Source organism: Arachis ipaensis, chromosome B2 (genome assembly GCF_059453495.1).
Source record: "Arachis ipaensis isolate K30076 ecotype BB chromosome B2, ASM5945349v1, whole genome shotgun sequence".
NCBI lineage: Eukaryota > Viridiplantae > Streptophyta > Magnoliopsida > Fabales > Fabaceae > Arachis > Arachis ipaensis.
Genome location: NC_142437.1, coordinates 100,499,183 through 100,521,524, shown reverse-complemented (window position 1 = coordinate 100,521,524; position 22,342 = coordinate 100,499,183). Strand labels below are relative to the sequence as shown.

At 36.8% G+C, this 22,342-nt stretch overlaps 1 protein-coding gene across 1 annotated transcript; it reads left to right on the top strand.

Annotated features, from left to right (window-relative positions):
• Positions 1 to 13,191: 13,191 nt before the first annotated feature.
• On the top strand, positions 13,192 to 20,704 carry LOC148575009 (uncharacterized). Its single transcript, XM_088504444.1, has 2 exons — positions 13,192 to 14,284; positions 20,679 to 20,704. Exons 1-2 carry the CDS (start codon positions 13,192 to 13,194, stop codon positions 20,702 to 20,704), a joined length of 1,119 nt encoding a protein of 372 aa, XP_088360570.1.
• Positions 20,705 to 22,342: the final 1,638 nt, after the last annotated feature.

Sequence of the window (22,342 nt, the reverse complement as noted above, 5' to 3'; positions counted from 1 at the left end):
ACATTAATTAGTTCTTTTTTTTTTTAAATATCAATTAAGCAGCATTAAATTTTGAAAATACCATAAAATATTTAGAGAAAAGGACAAATAAACGCCTGACCTTTTGTCCCGACAATATTTTTGTCCCTAACTATTGAAAAATACTTTTAAATTCCTGATCTTCACAAAATTTGGACGGATCAGTCCCTCCGTCTAAATGCATCTGTCAGACCCAATGAAAAAGTCTGACGTGGCTCCTGTAATACTTGTCAGTTGTCACGTGTACGTGTGGGTTACGCGTACGCGTCGCCTAGCAGACTTCCCTCTCACGCGTACGAGTGGGTCATGCATACGCGTCGTCATGAATTCAGCAAATCATCATTTCTTCATGAATTCTCTACTTTGCATGCTTTTTTTCTATTTCTTTCAAGTCATTCTTGCCTTCAAAACTTTAAATCACTCAAACAAACATATCAAGGTATCGAATGGGAGAAAAGTAAATTAAATTTAGCAATTTAATAGCCTAAAAAGCATGTTTTCAATCATTAAACACACTTAGGAGAAATTCACAAAACTATGCTATTTTAGTAAATAAATGTGAAAAAGGTTGATAAAATCCACCAAATTCAATACAATATAAACCATCAGATTGTGGTTCATCAACTTTCCCACACTTAAACATTAGCATGTCCTCATGCTAAACTCTTGTGGTTCATCAACTAATATGCAAAATGCGTCTACCTACTTGGTTAAAAATGAATCAATCTCCAAGAACATATATGAACAAGTAGGGTTAAGATAGTATGATGATTTATGAATTCCACTAATTCAAATCTCAAAATGAAGTATAAATATACTTGCAAGAAGAAAGCTCGTGAAAACAAGGAACAAGGGATTGAGCATCGAACTCTCAACGAAGTATAATTTAATTTATTTTTCTCCCATTCGATGCCTTGATATGTTTATTTGAGTGATTTAAAGTTTTAAAGGCAAGAATGACTTGAAAGAAATGGAAAAAAAGCATGCAAAGTGGAGAATTCATGAAGAAATGAGGATTTGCTGAATTCATGGCGACGCGTACACGCGTACGCGTGAGAGGGAAGTCTGTCAGGCGACGCGTACGCGTGACAAGCATTACTGGAGCCACGTCAGACTTTTCCGTTAGGTCTGACGGAGGCATTTGGATAGAGGGACTGATCCGTCCAAGTTTTGTGAAGGTAAAGAATTTAAAAGTATTTTTCAATGGTCAGGGACAGAAATGTCCTCGGGGCAAAAGGTCAGGGACCTATTTGTCCTTTTCTCAAATATTTATAATAAGATATAAGAAATTAAGATACAAAAATTAATATTTTTATATTTTATTTAATAATAAATTAAAATAAATTATAAAAGTTTAATTTATTTTTTTATTTAAAAAATTTGGAAAAAACATAATAATAAAAAATTAATAAAAATAACAAAAAAATAAGTGGTGTCTTTTGTTAATATTTCTGTATTTTTTCTATCAGAATGAACATAAAACATACTAATTCAATTCTCTTTGTCAAGTACAATTTTGTGTCTCTATGTTCTTGTCTCAATTGTTTTAGTATCTCGTACCTATAAATAAACAAAGTGTAAAATATGCAAAATTAGTAAATAATTAGCTAATAAATTAATTATTAATAAAATAAATTAGAAAATTTTAATTTTATAGTAATGAGATAGAGCTAATTAAAATAAAAATTTTGACACCAATTTTAAAAAATTTGACCCAAAATTGGATCGAACGGGCCAATCGAGTTCAAAATGGGCCCAAGGCGCAACCCAAGCCCACAATTAATAAGAGCTTCAGCTCTTCTTCCCTTGTTTCATAATGAAAAACGCTGGGAAATTGATGAAGGGGAGCAAGGGACATGCAAAACCCTTGGCTAGATTTTAATAATAACTTTTGATCCAGAGTTTCGATTGACGAGCCGTCAGCGGCCATGCGTTCATCTCGGAATCCTCTTTAAGACCCACTAAATAGTTTGGTAAGAAACTTGAGTTTTCTCACTCAGATCTTCTCATCTCAGTTTCAAAAAATTAAGAATTTATTTTAAAAAATTATGTGATTTTGGTGCCTTAGGATTAAATTAACCTTGTGGACTTGTCGAGTTTTATCCCAAATTTTCGTCGGTAAGGTGAGGAACGTTTAATCCTTGTTAAGTTATTTAATTAGTGAATCCTATGGTAATTTTAGTGTTGTTTTGTGAAATTAGATTGAATTGTGTATTTTTGGAAATAAATTGGTGGTATTGGAGACTTGAAGTTGGCTTTGGAGGCTGAAAAATCTGTTTAGTGAGGTCTTGGAGCCTTGGACTATTGAGGAACGGTGATAACTGTGACGTTCCGGGCTTTAAGAGGAATCGGTCAATGTATGATTTCGGTTTTTCATAACTAAAATATAATGTGTTGTGAAAATATAGGTTAGTTGACCGTAGGATAGGATGAATATGTGAATTGTTGTGATTAGTAAATAATGAGGATAATTGTCAAATTTGATGTATATGGGTGTTGAATTGGTTGGTTGGATTGACTAGTTATTGTAAGAGCATGAGATGTGAATTTTTTATGCTTGATATTGAAATTAATGAAGGTGAATTATATGGTAAAGATGTAACTTTACAGATTTTTTTTTAATAGAATGAAAGAGAGATTAATAAAAGTAGGACTCACATCTTAAATAATAATAAAATAATAAAAAATAATTATAAAAAAATTATATTCTCTCTCTATACCACTTAAATCTGTACAATAGAGTGCCCCATTAATGAATTGTTGATAATGATGAACCATGATGATGATAGCTTGATGAATAATGAAGTATGTTATATAGATTATGGTGCTGGTTAGTAATGGAGATTGTGGTTGAGGTTATGATATTGTGATGTGTAATATTGTATGTAGAGGTTGGTAAATGATAATGATTATGTTTATTGATATGTTGTTTTGAACTTGAATTATTGGATTAATAACTTAGTGAAGATGGATTGAGACATAATGAGTTAGGAAATGAGAAGTGCAGAAATATGATATGTCATATGTATATGAAGAATCTGGCCTTAATGAATGATTTTGAATGATTATGAATGGATATGCATGAATGATTTATAATGAATTTGAAAATGAAATTGTTTTGAGCTTGACCTGGCAAGGTTTGTGGTAGTTTACCGCTTGCCCAGTGTGTATCGCCCACTTGTTTTTAAAAGAGAATGTTATGTGGGGTTTGTGGTGATTTACCGCACATGTGTGTGTGTTATTTTTCAATTGAAGATCTTGTGAGGTTCGTGGTGGTGTACTGCTCGTGGTGGTATACCGCCCGCCAGGTGGGGTTCGTGGTGGTGTACCGCCCACCGATTTTCAAGAGGACGATATCCGGGTTAGCTACCGGATGTGTCGGATTATGCATGTAGGGAAGGCATGCGTCATATGCATTTGAGTGACTTGTTTGGTTTTGCATTCTTGGATTTGCGTAATTGATATTCATGCTTAACTGTTATATGTTTTGTTTGCTGTAACCGTAAACTACTTGTGTTTTTTTGTATGCATTGTTTGTCTGTGCACCGGTATTTCAGAGGATTGGAGGAAAGGCAATGAACTTAGGGGTTAAGTTAGAAATTGAGATAGAATCTAGAATCCTTAGATACCTCACCCTGTTTATGATTTTCAATGTTAGTTCTAAGTTTGAATCTAAGTGTCGGAGCTCTAGGATCGCCTTCGCCTTTTTCGGGACCTTATATGTTAGTTATGTGGGCACCGTTACCATGTTCAGAACCTCCGGTTCTCATCCCATACATATTTTGTAGTTTTCAGATGCAGGATGTGAGGCACCTCGCTAAGGCATACTGGGAGCTTCCGAAAGCGAAGATCTTTGTGCTTAGGGGTTTTTATTTTGGTTTTGATGTATATATAGATACTTGTATATCTCCACTATATATGTATATATTGCTTTATCCCTCCTAGAGGTTGATTTGGAGAGACAGGTTTTGTAAACTGTATTCTTGGGCTCTTTTGGGATTCTCATGTATATATATGTATATATGTTCTGGCCGGTTTTACTTCGCGAGTTGGGTCAGAAGCTTTGTTATCTGTATCTTTGGAATTCTTTTCCTATATATGTATATGTCACTTTGCGCTATTCTCGTCTGGTTTATGTTTATCGCTTACGTGAGTGATACGCTTTTCTGTTTAACGCTTTCGTCCTAGCTCTTCTTCAATAGGCTCCTAGATATAAACTCTTTTCAACTATATTATGTGTCTATATATATATATATATATATATATATATATATATATTTTACTTTTAGAGGTCGTAGCGCCTCGCCACCTCTGTTTTATATCTTAGGTGTAAAGCTCTATGTGGTAGGATGTTACACAAAGCTTTAGATCCTCAATGATAGTAAACGGTAGATATGTGTGTACTTCTATCAATAGATAGGGTCGAAACGAAATGAAGTTGTCCATGTATTTTTATTATCTACGTTCTATTGTTGTCACATAAATATGAAAACGATGTAGTGTATGTTAGACTATGAAACATTTATTATCATTTGAGTTTTCATATAATTTTTATTAATTGATTTCTATTTACCATAAATTCTACCAAATCAGATAAATTTTTATTCCAAAAATTATTATTCACAGATGATCTTTTGTAAATAAACATATCACAGTAATTAACATACATATAAGTATTACTGTTAAGTCTTACGTGATAAATTAATAAAAAAGCGTGCTCGAATTTACTATTATAGAAAATTAAATTAGTACTTTTTGTTTCTTCCGAAATTTATTAGTCCGAAGTCAAAATTTATAGAATGTAATTATCACTTTATTCTATTAAATATTAGTTTTGAGAATAAAATACCTATTATATTCTTACAGAGAATTATATTATTACAAATGTAAACCAAAATTCTAAACCAAAAATTTTACCACTTTCATCTCCAACGACCACCTCTATCTATTGTTATCTCATTACACCATTCTCATCATCGCACTTTACTATTAAGAGAGTATCATATATAACTTAATTCGTGCGTTTTATGCAGATTACCGTTGAGGTTGGAATGGAATTGTAAAAATTTTTCATTTGAGTCATAAGATGAACTCTATTTTTATTCATGTGCAGTTTTATCGGATATCCATCTTCTGGATTCATCCATTTTAACTTTCTCTCTTATCATCACATTTGTTAGTGTGATAAAGGAGATGGAATCAAGTATGATAAAGAAAAATCTAAGGAGAGAAAATAAAATGGCGATGGGTGCAATGAGATGTTGGTAGCAGAGGCAATATAGTGGCTTGTGCGGTGATGATGATGACATGTTGAAATGAGAAGTGATGATGACGATGATGATAACATGATCGAAAGATAAAATTAATAAAAAACAAAAAAATTGGCGGTAAGAAAATAACGAATTTAATATCTATGTATAATATATTGTATTAAAGTATTTTTATGTATTATTAGTAGAATTGAATTTTGATATATTATTAATATAAATCAATTTTATACATACATATAACCATGTAACGTTATATTATCAAAAAGTAACTATTATTTTTATTAATCGCGTGAATTGTCATAAAAAAATAGATGTCGATCGTATGATTGTATTAGTACATTAAAATTAACTATTATGTAAAACTAAATATATCTTAAATTAATTACTTAAAAAATTATTTAGATATATCATTTTATTAAATAACACTATAAAATTGTTTACAATGTTAATATATCACAATTAAATTCAAAATTTAAATTACAACTTATTTTAATTATTGATATAAATTTAAAAAATATTAAAAATAATTTTAAAGATTTTAAAAATTATTAAGTACAAAATTATATTTAATTTTTAATATATTTATTATTTTTGTTATTATTGTTATTTTACAAATATTTCTTTACTTTATTTTTGAAAAAAGATAAATATCATTTAACATCCAACTAATTTGCACATAATTAAACTTTTACCCATTCTTAGCCTTCAAACATTGGAATCCAAAGTCTTAAAAAAAAGGGCAATTTACTTAAATAAATAGAATGACAGAATCTTTTACTTAAATGTGCAAAACTGATTGTTGTTACGTGCATGTGCAAAAACGTACTCTATGTAATCCGTGGCAACCCACCACGGTTTACGAAATGTGCATAAACCGTGGCAGGTCACAACGGTTTAGGGGTAAAAAATATTGAGTGTAAACCGTGGTAAGTCAACACGGTTTACGAAGGATGGATGGCATGTATAAACCGTGGTAAGTCACCACGGTTTATGAGGAAAGTGGCTTACACATAATAAACGCCTCACATTTCGTCGATATATCCTGCCACATGAGCGACGCCATTTAGTCGGTACAAGCGATCTTCACCCTCCATTGGCTTCTAAATTTTTGTTAACAAGGCAATTATTTAATATAAAAAATCCAAACAGAACATTTATTTTTTTCTAAAGATAGTACTACTATATACATTTTTTCACAAAAATCCTGTAATTAAATATTTTGTTAGTACACTTTGTATCACGTTACATTAAAAATAATAAAAAAAATTAACAATAAGGTATTAAACATATATATAGGATAGCATGTTACCAAAAATAGTATAAACGATATAACAATATAATATAAGCTATAGCATGATCACCAAAAAATAATATGGGCATGAGTAGTGGCAGAAAAATACAGAATCAAGAGTACAGAACTAAGAAAAATCCTAAAATGTAAATCTCTATCTGTAAAGTAAAAATAAAAAAATAAAATAATAATCTCAATCCGAGACCATATAAAAAAATTGTATATAGTAATACATAGCAATATATATGGCATATATTGTACTATTAGTAATTATAATGAACAATAGTTATAATAAGCACCAAAAAATCATGATCTATAACTTGCAGCTACTGCTCTTGATTCTAATGGAGTTATTAGCATTAAGATTATCCACAACAATCCAACACCTAACCCTGAAGGTGATCTTGAATAGCTTCAACTTCCCAAACTTAATTCTCACCGGTTGCTTGGCCTTTAACCGAAGAGGAACACTTCCACTTTGCTGCAGTTGTTGCTTGAATAGCCAATGGAGAGTGAGGATCGCTTGTATCGACTAAATGACGTCGCTCACGTGGCAGGATATATCGACCAAATGTGAGGCGTTTATTATGTGTAAGCCACTTATATAGCTACACACATAAACCGCGGTGGGTTACCGGGTTTTATGTGTAAGCCACTTTCTTCATAAACCGTGGTGACTTACTACGGTTTATGCATGCCATCCATCCTTCGTAAACCGTGGTGACTTACCACGGTTTATACTCAATATTTTTTGTCCCTAAACCGTTGTGACCTGCCACGGTTTATGCACGTTTCGTAAACCGTGGTGGGTTGCCACGGATTACATAGAGTACGTTTTTGCACATGCACGTAACAATAATCAGTTTTGCACATTTAGGTAAAGGATTCTGCCATTCTATTTATTTAGGTAAATTGCCCTAAAAAAATATTGTGTTGTGATATGCATATGGATATCCATTAATAATATGGGTAGCTGAAACTTTTAAGAGAAAAATTTAAAATTCTCACAAAAGATCAACTTTTAATAAAATTTAAAAATAATAAATTTATACATGTATAAATAAGACAATTTGAAACATAATACACAAAATAAAAAATTATTCTTGCATACAACACTTCTCTTTTTCTCTTTATATATTGAAATACATATGTTCTATCTCAATTATATTAAAATATTAATACTAAAAAATATTAATACTAGAGTTGTTTATTTATATTTCTATATTTTATATCTATTTATTTTTTTTATCTTACAACATTTTGCAAAATTTAAAGTGTTTTTTTTTTTCATTTTTTCGCAATGAAATTAGCAATGATTACGAGGATTGTTTTTTAAATATATTTTTGTCTAAATCTTTCATAATGTACGTCCTCTTCGATTATTTAAGTAAATTATGTATATAAATTACTTAAATTATATTTATTTTTTCTCTTTAAATTTCAATAATAATTTCAACAATATTTTTCATTTTTGTAAATCATATTCTCTTTCTAATACTTAAATAAACGAAATTCTTATTATATATTAATATTTATTTTTACCAATTCATGTTTAAATAAAAAGATACAAAGGTAGCACAAAAAAAAAATCACAACATAATACTTGCTTTAATATATATAATAAAAATAAATTTTGATATAATGGGATAAACAAAATATAAATAATTAAAATTAAGATATAAAATTCTTAAGATAATTAATTTATAAAATTAGAAAAAAACTATAATTAAATTCATTTTCTTACACGAGATATTGATTTCACGTTAAAGAGTATACATATAAATTTATATTTTAAAATTAAATGTAAATTTAGAAATATTTTCAAGTAATTAGTCGCATACAAGCTTTTTTTTTTCCCTTCCAATATACCTACCTACACAAACTAAATGGTATTTTGGTCTTTTTATTATTTTAATCCTAAATATAATATTTTATAATACTAAATTTTTAATTTTTAATATATTTAAATACACTAATACTAAAAGATATTTTTATTTTTTAATTAAATTTTAAATAGATATTTTAAAATAATCTTCAGAAGGAATAATTTCATCCTTTTAAATTCAAATATAAATTTTAAATTTTAAAACAATCAAATAATACTATCTTAAAAGAATATTTTTGTCTTTCTAAAATTAATTACAAACTTATTCTACTTTTTCATAATTAAATTAATTTTTAATTCAAATTAAATAACCTTAATATTAAAAGATATTTTAGGCTCTTAAAATTAATTCCAAAATAATATTATTGTCTTTTCAATTCTTTTAATTTTTTATTTTTATCATAATTTTATGATAATTTAATATTAATTGAAAAATAAAATAGACTCAAATGAAAACAATAAAAACAAAAAATTTTAGTCCAAGCAAAATTTTAATGCTCCTTTTCTTTCTTCTTGATTGCAGTGCACTAAAACTCCATACACTACAAAAAAAAAAGTTTATGGTCACGGTAAAAAACTGTGACCATAGATAGTAAAAAGGGTGACCATAGATCTATGGTCACAGTTTTAAACCTATGATCACGATTTTTTACCGTGGCCTATTCTCTCGTGGCCATAGGTCTATGGTCACGGTTTTTTTTATCTATGGTCGCAGTTTCAATTTTCAAATTCTAACACTTTAGGCTATGTTTTTTCACCGTGACCATAAGTTAATCTATGGTCACGCGTAAAAACCGTGACTATAGCCTTATCTATGGTCACGGTGAAACCGTAACTATAGCCTCTATGGTCACCCCTCCTTAAAACCGTGACCATAGTCTTATCTATGGTCACGGTAGCCTTTATGGTCACCCCTCCCTGAAACCGTGACCATAGCCTTATCTATGGTCACGGTTTTGACGATGACCATAGCCTCTATGGTCACCCTTCCCTGAAACCGTGACCATAGCTTCTATTGTAAGACCCGGTTAATTAACGGCTAATTAACCCATAAAATGAGAATTTATTCTAGAAAGCCAAAAATGTTATTTTTATGGTTTAATATGATAGAGGAGATTGAGACGAGAATTTCGGTACCAATTTTATAGGAATCGGACCAAGATTGGACCGAACGGGCCAAACCGGACCCAAAGTGGTCCCTTGGCCCAACATAACTAAGTCAAAACCCTAGTTTTCAGCATTCTCTCTCCTCATTAAACACACTCACACGCTGAAATGGAGTGAGGGAGGAGAAGAACACTCTCTTAAGTTCTATCTCTCACTTGATCTTCAAACCACCATAACTTTTGATCTAGAGCTCCGATTACCGCTCCGTTTGCGGCCATGCGTTCACCGCGGAGAGCTCTACAAAACCCATACAATCAATCTTGAGGTAAGCCACGTTTTACTGTTCGAAATTCCAGCCCTTGATTTCGAGTTTCATGAGCAAAAATGTTGAGATTTTGGGTTCTTTGATGTTATAGGACCCAACTCTCTTGAAGGAGAAGGTTAATCTTGTCTCCTTGGACCTTGGGTGTGGTAAGATTCTCAACCCTAGTGTGATTTGTTGTTCTATGATGTTTGGGTATTGAGATGTTGTGTATGGGTATGGTGATTGTGGCGTAGGTTGTGTATATGTGAATATTGGAGCTTGATTGGTGATTTTGGAAAGCTTGGAAGAGGGTTTTGTGTGATAAAATCTGTTCTTGGAGGTGTTGAGACCTTGAGAGCTTGTGGACAAGTGGTTTGGAAGTGCTCAGGTTGAGCTTGGGTAATCAGCTAAGGTATGGTTTCGGTTTCCCGTATCTAATATGTAATGTGGTAGGAAATACTTAGGCTAGAGGCCCTAAGATAGGCATTTAATTGTTGGTGTTGTTGAATGGTTGAGATATATGATGTGTTCATATATGTGATTATGAATATTGATGTCTTGATTGTGTGAAATATGAGAAATGCATATTGTGATATATGCTTAATGGATGATTGAGGTTGAATTGATGGGTGGTACCATGATTGATGGTGAGTATGATGTTGATTATGTATAATGATGGTTGATGGGAAAATGGTATTATTGGAAATTGGGATGAGGAAGGATGTATGACATGATATTGTGTTTGTCCTTTAGCCATTTGATTGAGAAGTGTTAAAACGGTTAAATGGTGATTTTGGGAATTTTGGTAGAGGGTCAATGTGTGAGTTGAGGATGGCTTGTTGTTGATTTTGGTACATTTTGAATGATTTCAAAGAGAAGGGTTGAAATTGGCATGTTTTGATTGATTTTGAAAAGATTTGAAAGTGGCTTGTTTTGAAAATGGCACTTTGTGGTTTTGTATGAAAACATGGTTTTTGGGCATACTTTGACGGGACATAACTTGGACTACAGATTTCTGATTTGTGCCAAATCTGTTTAGAAATGAAATTGGATCCGGGATGTCCATGCCGTTCGAAGAACGGGTGAAAAATGATTTAAAATGAGAGAGTTATGACCGTCGGAAGATTGGGGGTTGAATTTGTGAATTCTGCAGCTTTTAACTTAGAAACTTTTTAGCAGAATGACCCCTCGCGCGTAGGCGCACTTGGCGCGTACGCGCCGTTCTTCGAGAAAGCATCATCCATGCATGCGTGTGGTGTGCACGAGCGCGTCGATGCGCTGCATCGAATGCCCAGCCATTTTCCAGAGAGTTGTGCCAGAGTTGTGCCAGTTTTGTGCCTGGGGCACAATGTATTCGCGCGTATGCGTGGCTGACGCGTGCGCGTCGTTTGGCTAATTTTCAACCCACGCGTTCGCGCGTCGATGAGTTTTAAGGCCATCCACGCGTGCGCGTGGAGTGCGCGTACGCGTGGCCCTGTTTTCATCCCAAAGTTGATTTTTGAGTTTTAAAAGCCAAATTTCATACTTCTAAGCCTCCGATCTCACCACTTATATCTTAAATCATTATGATATGCCTAGCATGAGGAAAAGAGCTAGTGAATGTGGTAACTTGCGAGTGAAGCAAGGGAAAAATGAATGATCCATGAGGATCAAAGATGATTATGTGAGATGTGGAGGATGGCGGTGGAAGTGCTTGTTATGCCATGGGCCGAAGGGCTGTAATTGTTAATGAATGGCTGGTTATGGATTTAACCGTGAGCCGAATGGCTGGTTATGGATTTAACCGTGAGCCGGATGGCTGGATTATTGCCGTGTTACGGCGGAGCCATGATTATGGCTAAGTATAAATGCATATATGCTGTTGAATGAATTGTGAATTTTGCACTTCCACCATCGGAGATGAGGGTTTCCCTAGGTAGTAGCAGTGGCTAGCCACCACGTGCTCCAGGTTGAGACTCGAAGCTCTTTTGACCTTATGTCGTAAGTGTGGCCGGGCACTGTGAAAGGCCCGGATGAGCTCGGCCCCGTAAATATTCACCAGTGAGGGTGATGGATATGGATCATGTTTATGATCAAGTTTATGATGAGTATAACTCGAGTTGGGGATGCACAACAGAGGGACAGTCCAATGGTTAGCTACCAGGACTTGTCGGGTTGGCTCTATAACCGACAGATGATATCATCAGCCACTAGGGATAGGCATGCATCATAAGCATACTACATGAATTGTTTGAGATTGCCTATTTGACTGCATATTACTTGCTAATTATCTAAATGTCTTATCTGTTTCTATTTGTAAATCTCTTGTCTGATATAACTGTGTTTGCTATATTATACTCCTGTTGGTGGTTGGGAGGTCTGAAGGAATTGGAAAGGGAAGTATTAGTTAGACTGAAGAATCTTTAGTCAGTTGCCACTTACGGTTTAGCTTGTTTATAAGCTTTGATATTATCTGGAGGAAGTTCTAGGATTGCCTTCGGCTTTCCTCTATTATTATGTATTATATACGTGGAAGATGTTACCATGCTGGGGACCTCTGGTTCTCACCCATGCGGATTTTGTGGTTTTCAGATGCAGGACGCGAGGCTTCTCGTTGAGGCATGCTGGAGACTTCTGGATTAGCGAAGATCCTTTGTTCTCGGGACTCTGTTTTGGGTTATATATCTTGTTTAGATACTTTTATCTCCATTAAATAATACAAACTGTGATGACTCCTCTTATAAGAGGTTTTGGAGAATAGGTTTCTGTATTTGTATCCCTTTGGGTTTTCCTTGGGATTTTCCTTATTTTATTATATGTATATATTGCTATGCTCGGACCGGTTCCCTTCGCAGCCGGATTTTGAGTCTTGATATTCCTGTTTTTGACACTCTTTTGTATATGATCTCGCGATAGCTTATCTCGGTTCGTTACGTTATCGATCGGAGTGTTGCGCGTTCGAGTTACGGTTTTTGTTTACCCCTTTTTCTATAAAGGCTCCTAGTTATAATCAATCATTCATACTACTATACGTACTAAATTTTGGTTTTAGAGGTCGTAATACCTTGCCATCTTTGAATTATGACTTAAGCATAAGACTCTGTATGGTAGGGTGTTACATTATGGTATCAGAGCAGTTCGTTCCTGTAGAGCCTGAGGAATGGACTGACTATGCTTCTGTGCATTCTCTGTGTGTGTGTTATGTGCTACTAGTATATCTGCTTGATATAATTGGCATAAACGTTCATGAGCATGCATTTGGGACTTTGAAGCACTAAATTTCCGATATTGAGACTGATCAACTTAATATCGATTGTTTGGTGTGTATAGGAACCAGATGGCGCCTCGTGGACGCGGTAGAGGTCGTGGGAGAGGACATACGAATGCTCGTGCACTGGAGACTAACCCTAATGACCCGGTGAACTTTATGACTGCGTTGGAGAACATGGCTGCTGCTATGCAAGCCATTGCTGAGGCTCTTGGTCAACAGATGAACAACCATGGTAATGATGGAGGTGGAGTTCAGGGTCCGATGACACTGGCGAACTTTTTGAAGGTTAATCCACCGAAGTTCAAGGGAACTACTAGCCCGACTGAAGCCGATACGTGGTTTCAAGCTATGGAACGAGCACTGCAAGCGCAGGTGGTACCTGAAGGGCAGCGTGTGGAGTTCGCTACCTATTTGCTCACTGGTGAAGCGTCGCATTGGTGGCAGGGTATCCGACGCCTTCTGCAGCAGGGTGATGATTATATCACCTGGGATGTCTTCCAAGAGGAGTTCTATAAGAAGTACTTTCTGACTTCTGCTAGGACGGCCAAGGAGCTTGAATTGTTGCAGCTGAAGCAGGGTGCTATGTCCGTATCTGAGTATACTGACAAGTTTGAGGAGCTGTTCAGATTCTCTCGTATGTGTCAAGGGACTCCGGTGGAATATGAGGAATGGAAGTGTGTTAAGTACGAAGGAGGACTCCAGAGCGATATTTTCAGTTCAGTGGGACCAATAGAGATTAGGACTTTCTCCGAGTTGGTGAACAAGTGTAGGGTTACTGAAGAGTGTATGAAGAGGGCAGCCACTGAGAAAGGGAGTCACAAAGGACCATTTCCACAGAACCAAGGGAAGAGTTTTGCACCTAGAGGTCCGTCTTTCAAAAGGGGAGGTTCTTTTAGGAGGCCCAACAACAACTACTCCCAAGGGAAAAGGTTTGGAAAGCAGCCTCAGAATGATCAAGCTTGTACTAGGTGTGGGAGTCACCATCCGGGAGTACCATACAAGGCCGGATGGGGTTTGTGCTACAATTGTGGAAAGGCGGGGCATAAAGCCGCAAGTTGTCCAGAGAAGCAAAAGCAAGGTGCTGGGAAAGCACAACAGACTGGTCGGGTGTTCACCACCTCAGTTGTGGGTGCAGAGGGATCCGAGACACTCATTCGAGGTAACTGTGAAATGGCTGGTCAAACTTTAAATGCTTTATTTGATTCGGGAGCATCGCATTCATTCATTGCATTTGAGAAAGCCCATGAGTTAGGGTTGAAGATCGTAACCTTAGGTTATGACTTAAAAGTGTATAATGCTACCCATGAAGCCATGGTAACTAGACTAGGATGCCCGAAAGTTTCGTTTAGGTTCAAGCAGCGTGATTTTGTTCATAATTTAATCTGCTTACCAATGATCGGTCTTGACCTTATCTTGGGATTGGACTGGTTATCCGAGAACCATGTCCTGCTTGATTGCTCTACAAAGTCGGTGTACTTTATGCCGGAAGATACAGAAGGGCCGGTCGTGGTGAATAATTATTACTTGAATTCGATGATGGTGAACTGTTCCGGAATCGAATGTCAGGGTATCCTATTGTTAACCGCGGGTGTTTCGGGTGATGATCAAAGGTTGGATCAGATTCTGGTAGTGTGTGAGTTTCCGGAAGTGTTTCCCGATGATGTTGAGGAATTTCCACCTAACCGAGAGGTCAAGTTTGCTATTGAATTGGTGCCTGGGACGGGACCAATCTCAAGTGCTCCTTATAGGATGTCACCGTTAGAGATGGCCGAGCTAAAGTCTCAGTTAGAGGAATTGTTGGGTAAGAACTTTATCCGACCAAGTGTTTCCCCGTGGGGTGCTCCAGTGTTACTGGTAAAGAAGAAAGATGGAAGTATGCGACTCTGTGTGGATTACAGGTAGCTGAACAAGGTCACCATAAAGAATAAGTATCCATTGCCGAGAATTGATGATCTCATGGATCAGTTACAAGGAGCTGGGATTTTCTCTAAGATCGATTTGCGATCCGGTTATCACCAGATAAGGGTGAGGGGTGAGGATATCCCTAAGACCGCTTTCAGGACTCGTTATGGTCATTACGAGTACACTGTAATGTCCTTTGGGTTGACGAACGCTCCTGCAGTATTCATGGATTACATGAATAGAGTGTTCCGTCCATTTCTGGATAAATTCATTGTTGTCTTCATTGACGATATACTAATTTACTCCAAGACTGAAGAAGAGCATGCGGAACACTTGCGGACCGTGTTGCAGATTTTAAAGGAGAAGAAACTCTATGCGAAACTGTCTAAGTGTGAGTTCTGGAAGAGTGAGGTGAAGTTTTTGGGTCACGTGGTGAGTAAGAAGGGAATAGCCGTAGATCCAACTAAGGTGGAAGTTGTGATGGATTGGAAGCAACCAACCACAGTAACTGAGATAAGGAGTTTTCTGGGTTTAGCTGGCTATTACCGAAGGTTCATCAAAGGCTTTTCGCAATTAGCTTTGCCGTTGACAAAGTTAACCCGCAAAGACACTCCGTTTGTTTGGACTCCCGAGTGCGAGGAGAGCTTTCAGACATTGAAGAAAAAGTTGACCACTGCACCTGTGTTAGTGTTACCTGAGCCGAACGAGCCTTTTGATGTGTACTGTGATGCATCGTTAAAGGGTCTAGGGTGCGTGCTGATGCAGCATCATAATGTGGTGGCGTATGCCTCACGACAGTTGAGACCTCACGAAGTTAGTTATCCTACGCACGATTTGGAACTCGCTGCGGTTGTGTTTGCCTTGAAGGTGTGGAGGCATTATCTCTATGGGGTTAAGTTCCAAGTCTTCTCCGATCACAAGAGCTTGAAATACCTCTTTGATCAGAAAGAGCTTAATATGAGGCAAAGGAGGTGGATGGAATTGTTGAAAGACTATGACTTTAAGTTAAATTACCATCCTGGAAAGGCGAATATAGTGGCGGATGCGTTAAGTCGGAAGTCGTTATATGCGTCTTGGATGATGCTTCAAGAGGAGAAGTTGCTCAAGGGATTCGAGAGTCTAAAAATTGGTGCTCGATAAGTATCTGGAACCTTGTGTTTGAGCCGATTAGAAATCTCGAGTGACTTTAAGTCCGAACTCCTAAAGGCTCATGAAAACGATGAAGCGTTATGGAAGGTGTTACCGGCTATCGAGCAAGGAAAACAGTGGAGAGTGTCGGAAGAAAAAGATGGGTTATGGAGATTCAAGGGTAGGATCATTGTGCCGGATGTTGGTACTTTGAGGCAAGATATCTTAAAGGAGGCACACAAAAGCGGATTCTGCATTCACCCGGGGAGTACTAAGATGTACCATGATTTAAAGGCGATGTTTTGGTGGCTGAGTATGAAGAATGATGTGGCGGAATATGTTTCAAAGTGCTTAACTTGTCAAAAGGTAAAGATTGAACATCAAAGACCTTCCGGGATGTTGCAACCTTTAGAGGTTTCGCAATGGAAATGGGAAAGTATTGCAATGGACTTTGTGTCAGGATTGCCAAGGACTAGGACTGGTTTTGATGCTATCTGGGTGATTGTGGACCGACTGATGAAGTCAGCTCACTTTTTACCCGTTCGGATGACTTACACCCTTGAGGAGCTAGCTCGGTTATACATAAAGGAGATTGTGAGACTCCATGGTGTACCTGCTACTATAATCTCTGATAGAGATCCTCATTTCACTTCGAGGTTCTGGGGTGCATTTCAGAAAGCTTTTGGAACCCGATTAAGCTTGAATACAGCTTACCATCCTCAAACAGATGGTCAATTCGAGAGGACGATCCAAACACTAGAGGATATGTTGAGAGCTTGTGTTTTGGACCAACCGACGAGTTGGGATCGGTATATGCCGTTAATGGAGTTTGCATACAATAATAGTTACCATGCGAGCATCGGAATGGCTCCGTATGAGGCATTGTATGGGAGGAAATGTCAATCTCTGCTATGTTGGTATGAAGCTGGAGAGAAAGGCTTGTTGAGACCGGAAATGATAGCTGAGACCACTGAACAAGTCAAGAAAATCCGAGATAGGATGCTTACGGCGCAGAGTCGTCAGAAGAGTTACGCCGATTAGAGGCGGAAGCCCTTGGAATTTGAGGCAGGAGATCATGTTTTCCTTAAGGTTACTCCGACCACAGGAGTAGGTAGAGCGATTAAAGCAAAGAAGTTGAATCCTCGATACATTGGTCCATTTCAGATCCTAGAGAGGATTGGGCCGGTGGTGTATCGGGTGGCTCTACCGCCTCATCTTTCGAACCTGCACGATGTGTTTCACGTGTCGCAGCTTCGGAAGTACACCCCTGATGCTAGCCATGTGTTAGAACCCGAATCGGTTCAGTTAAGGGAAGATTTGACGCTTCCAGTGGCTCCAGTCAGAATTGATGATACTAGTATCAAACGATTGCGTGGAAAGGAGGTTTCATTGGTCAAAGTGGCTTGGAGTCGAGGCGGTGTTGAGGAACACACTTGGGAACTTGAGTCGGAGATGCGTACGGATTATCCGCACTTATTCTCAGGTAATTTGAATTGAATTTTGTGGGCAAAATTTCCAATTAGGTGGGTAGAATGTAAGACCCGGTTAATTAACGGCTAATTAACCCATAAAATGAGAATTTATTCTAGAAAGCCAAAAATGTTATTTTTATGGCTTAATATGATAGAGGAGATTGAGACGAGAATTTCGGTACCAATTTTATAGGAATCGGACCAAGATTGGACCGAACGGGCCAAACCGGACCAACCGGACCCAAAGTGGTCCCTTGGCCCAACATAACTAAATCAAAACCTTAGTTTTCAGCATTCTCTCTCCTCATTAAACACACACACACGCTGAAATGGAGTGAGGGAGGAGAAGAACACTCTCTTAAGTTCTATCTCTCACTTGATCTTCAAACCACCATAACTTTTGATCTAGAGCTCCGATTGCCGCTCTGTTTGCGGCCATGCATTCACCGTGGAGAGCTCTACAAAACCCATACAATCAATCTTGAGGTAAGCCACGTTTTACTGTTCGAAATTCCAGCCCTTGATTTCGAGTTTCATGAGCAAAAATGTTGAGATTTTGGGTTCTTTGATGTTATAGGACCCAACTCTCTTGAAGGAGAAGGTTAATCTTGTCTCCTTGGACCTTGGGTGTGGTAAGATTCTCAACCCTAGTGTGATTTGTTGTTCTATGATGTTTGGGTATTGAGATGTTGTGTATGGGTATGGTGATTGTGGCGTAGGTTGTGTATATGTGAATATTGGAGCTTGATTGGTGATTTTGGAAAGCTTGAAAGAGGGTTTTGTGTGATAAAATCTGTTCTTGGAGGTGTTGAGACCTTGAGAGCTTGTGGACAAGTGGTTTGGAAGTGCTCAGGTTGAGCTTGGGTAATCAGCTAAGGTATGGTTTCGGTTTCCCGTATCTAATATGTAATGTGGTAGGAAATACTTAGGCTAGAGGCCCTAAGATAGGCATTGAATTGTTGGTGTTGTTGAATGGTTGAGATATATGATGTGTTCATATATGTGATTATGAATATTGATGTCTTGATTGTGTGAAATATGAGAAATGCATGTTGTGATATATGCTTAATGGATGATTGAGGTTGAATTGATGGGTGGTACCATGATTGATGGTGAGTATGATGTTGATTATGTATAATGATGGTTGATGGGAAAATGGTATTATTGGAAATTGGGATGAGGAAGGATGTATGACATGATATTGTGTTTGTCCTTTAGCCATTTGATTGAGAAGTGTTAAAACGGTTAAATGGTGATTTTGGGAATTTTGGTAGAGGGTCAATGTGTGAGTTGAGGATGGCTTGTTGTTGATTTTGGTACATTTTGAATGATTTCAAAGAGAAGGGTTGAAATTGGCATGTTTTGATTGATTTTGAAAAGATTTGAAAGTGGCTTGTTTTGAAAATGGCACTTTGTGGTTTTGTATGAAAACATGGTTTTTGGGCATACTTTGACGGGACATAACTTGGACTACGGATCTCTGATTTGTGCCAAATCTGTTTAGAAATGAAATTGGATTCGGGATGTCCATGCCGTTCGAAGAACGGGTGAAAAATGATTTAAAATGAGAGAGTTATGACCGTCGGAAGATTGGGGGTTGAATTTGTGAATTCTGCAGCTTTTAACTTAGAAAATTTTTAGCAGAATGACCCCTCGCGCGTAGGCGCACTTGGCGCGTACGCGCCGTTCTTCGAGAAAGCATCATCCATGCATGCGCGTGGTATGCACGAGCGCGTCGATACGCTGCATCGAATGCCCAGCCATTTTCCAGAGAGTTGTGCCAGAGTTGTGCCAGTTTTGTGCCTGGGGCACAATGTATTCGCGCGTATGCGTGGCTGACGCGTGCGCGTCGTTTGGCTAATTTTCAACCCATGCGTTCGCGCGTATGACGCTTGCGCGTCGATGAGTTTTAAGGCCATCCATGCGTGCGCGTGGAGTGCGCGTACGCGTGGCCCTGTTTTCATCCCAAAGTTGATTTTTGAGTTTTAAAAGCCAAATTTCATACTTCTAAGCCTCCGATCTCACCACTTATATCTTAAATCATTATGATATGCCTAGCATGAGGAAAAGAGCTAGTGAATGTGGTAACTTGCGAGTGAAGCAAGGGAAAAATGAATGATCCATGAGGATCAAAGATGATTATGTGAGATGTGGAGGATGGCGGTGGAAGTGCTTGTTATGCCATGGGCCGAAGGGCCGTAATTGTTAATGAATGGCTGGTTATGGATTTAACCGTGAGCCGAATGGCTGGTTATGGATTTAACCGTGAGCTGGATGGCTGGATTATTGCCGTGTTACGACGGAGCCATGATTATGGCTAAGTATAAATGCATATATGCTGTTGAATGAATTGTGAATGTTGCACTTCCACCATCGGAGATGAGGGTTTCCCTGGGTAGTAGCAGTGGCTAGCCACCACGTGCTCCAGGTTGAGACTCGAAGCTCTTTTGACCTTATGTCGTAAGTGTGGCCGGGCACTGTGAAAGGCCCGGATGAGCTCGGCCCCGTAAATATTCACCAGTGAGGGTGATGGATATGGATCATGTTTATGATCAAGTTTATGATGAGTATAACTCGAGTTGGGGATGCACGACAGAGGGACAGTCCAATGGTTAGCTACCAGGACTTGTCGGGTTGGCTCTATAACCGACAGATGATATCATCAGCCACTAGGGATAGGCATGCATCATAAGCATACTACATGAATTGTTTGAGATTGCCTATTTGACTGCATATTACTTGCTAATTGTCTAAATGTCTTATCTGTTTCTATTTGTAAATCTCTTGTCTGATATAACTGTGTTTGCTATATTATACTCCTGCTGGTGGTTGGGAGGTCTGAAGGAATTGGAAAGGGAAGTATTAGTTAGACTGAAGAATCTTTAGTCAGTTGCCACTTACGGTTTAGCTTGTTTATAAGCTTTGATATTATCTGGAGGAAGTTCTAGGATTGCCTTCGGCTTTCCTCTATTATTATGTATTATATATGTGGAAGATGTTACCATGCTGGGGACCTCTGGTTCTCACCCATGCGGATTTTGTGGATTTCAGATGCAGGACGCGAGGCTTCTCGTTGAGGCATGCTGGAGACTTCTGGATTAGCGAAGATCCTTTGTTCTCGGGACTCTGTTTTGGGTTATATATCTTGTTTAGATACTTTTATCTCCATTAAATAATACAAACTGTGATGACTCCTCTTATAGGAGGTTTTGGAGAATAGGTTTCTGTATTTGTATCCCTTTGGGTTTTCCTTGGGGTTTTCCTTATTTTATTATATGTATATATTGCTATGCTCGGACCGGTTCCCTTCGCAGCCGGATTTTGAGTCTTGATATTCCTGTTTTTGACACTCTTTTGTATATGATCTCGCGATAGCTTATCTCGGTTCGTTACGTTATCGATCGGAGTGTTGCGCGTTCGAGTTACGGTTTTTGTTTACTCCTTTTTCTATAAAGGCTCCTAGTTATAATCAATCATTCATACTACTATACGTACTAAATTTTGGTTTTAGAGGTCGTAATACCTTGCCATCTCTGAATTATGACTTAAGCATAAGACTCTGTATGGTAGGGTGTTACATCTATGGTCACCCCACCTAAAACCGTGACCATAGCCTTAACTATTGTCATTGTTTTCACCGTGACCATAGCCTCTATGGTCACCCTTCCCTAAAACCGTGACCATAGCCTTATCTATAGTCACAGTTTTTCGCTGTGACTATAGCCTCTATGGTCACCCCACTTTAAAATCGTGACCATAGCTTATCTATAGTCACCCCTCCTTAAAACTGTGACCATAGCCTTATCTATGGTCACGATTTTTTGCCGTGACCATAGCTTATCTATGGTCACCCCATCTTAAAACCGTGACCATAAATAATTACAAATTTTTTTTATATTTTTTATATTTTATTATATTTTTTATATTTTTTTATAACATAATAATATCCCAAAATTTTGATAATTACAAAATCAATTTACAAAGGAAAAATTCAAAAAATCTAAATAATAAAATTTACATTATAAACTAGATATGTTTTAATTCAAACAACACAAATCAAAATAGGATGTACTTTATCCATTACATATAATATCGGATAGACTCCCTTAAAAAAAAGTACAAAAGACATCAAGAAATACTTAAAATTTAATTTTATGAACTTATTATAACATTTTAATGATTAATTGATTAGTCCACCTCATCAGCAGCAGCTTCATCATTCTTAATAATCCCACTGACTTTTTCTCCATCATCAAGGTTTGGGGCTTCATATCCAACAAAATTAGGACCATTTTCCATATAATCAAAGGATTTTCTTTCCTTGCATTTGATCCATTCACATTCTCTTTATTATTGAACCTTGTTTTCTGAGATAAATCATAGCAATAAATAAATATAAATAAAAAATATGGTAGTAAATTATTTAATCAACACAAAATAATGAACAATTATATAAACCATATGATATCAATGATGTTCAATTCATTAATTTATGAAACGAGAATCACATTGAAATGGAGATTAATTAATTAGTTATAAGAGATATTAACAATTAGAGTACCTATATAAGCACCATAATAGTTAGGTATAAGTAGGCTTTTGTATTTTACAGTTTAGTGATAAATCCAATCACTTTCTTCTTCAATTAAATCCATTGAATTACAACAAAAGAATACTAAAATAAGTACAACAACTAAAATTACGTGATTATGGAA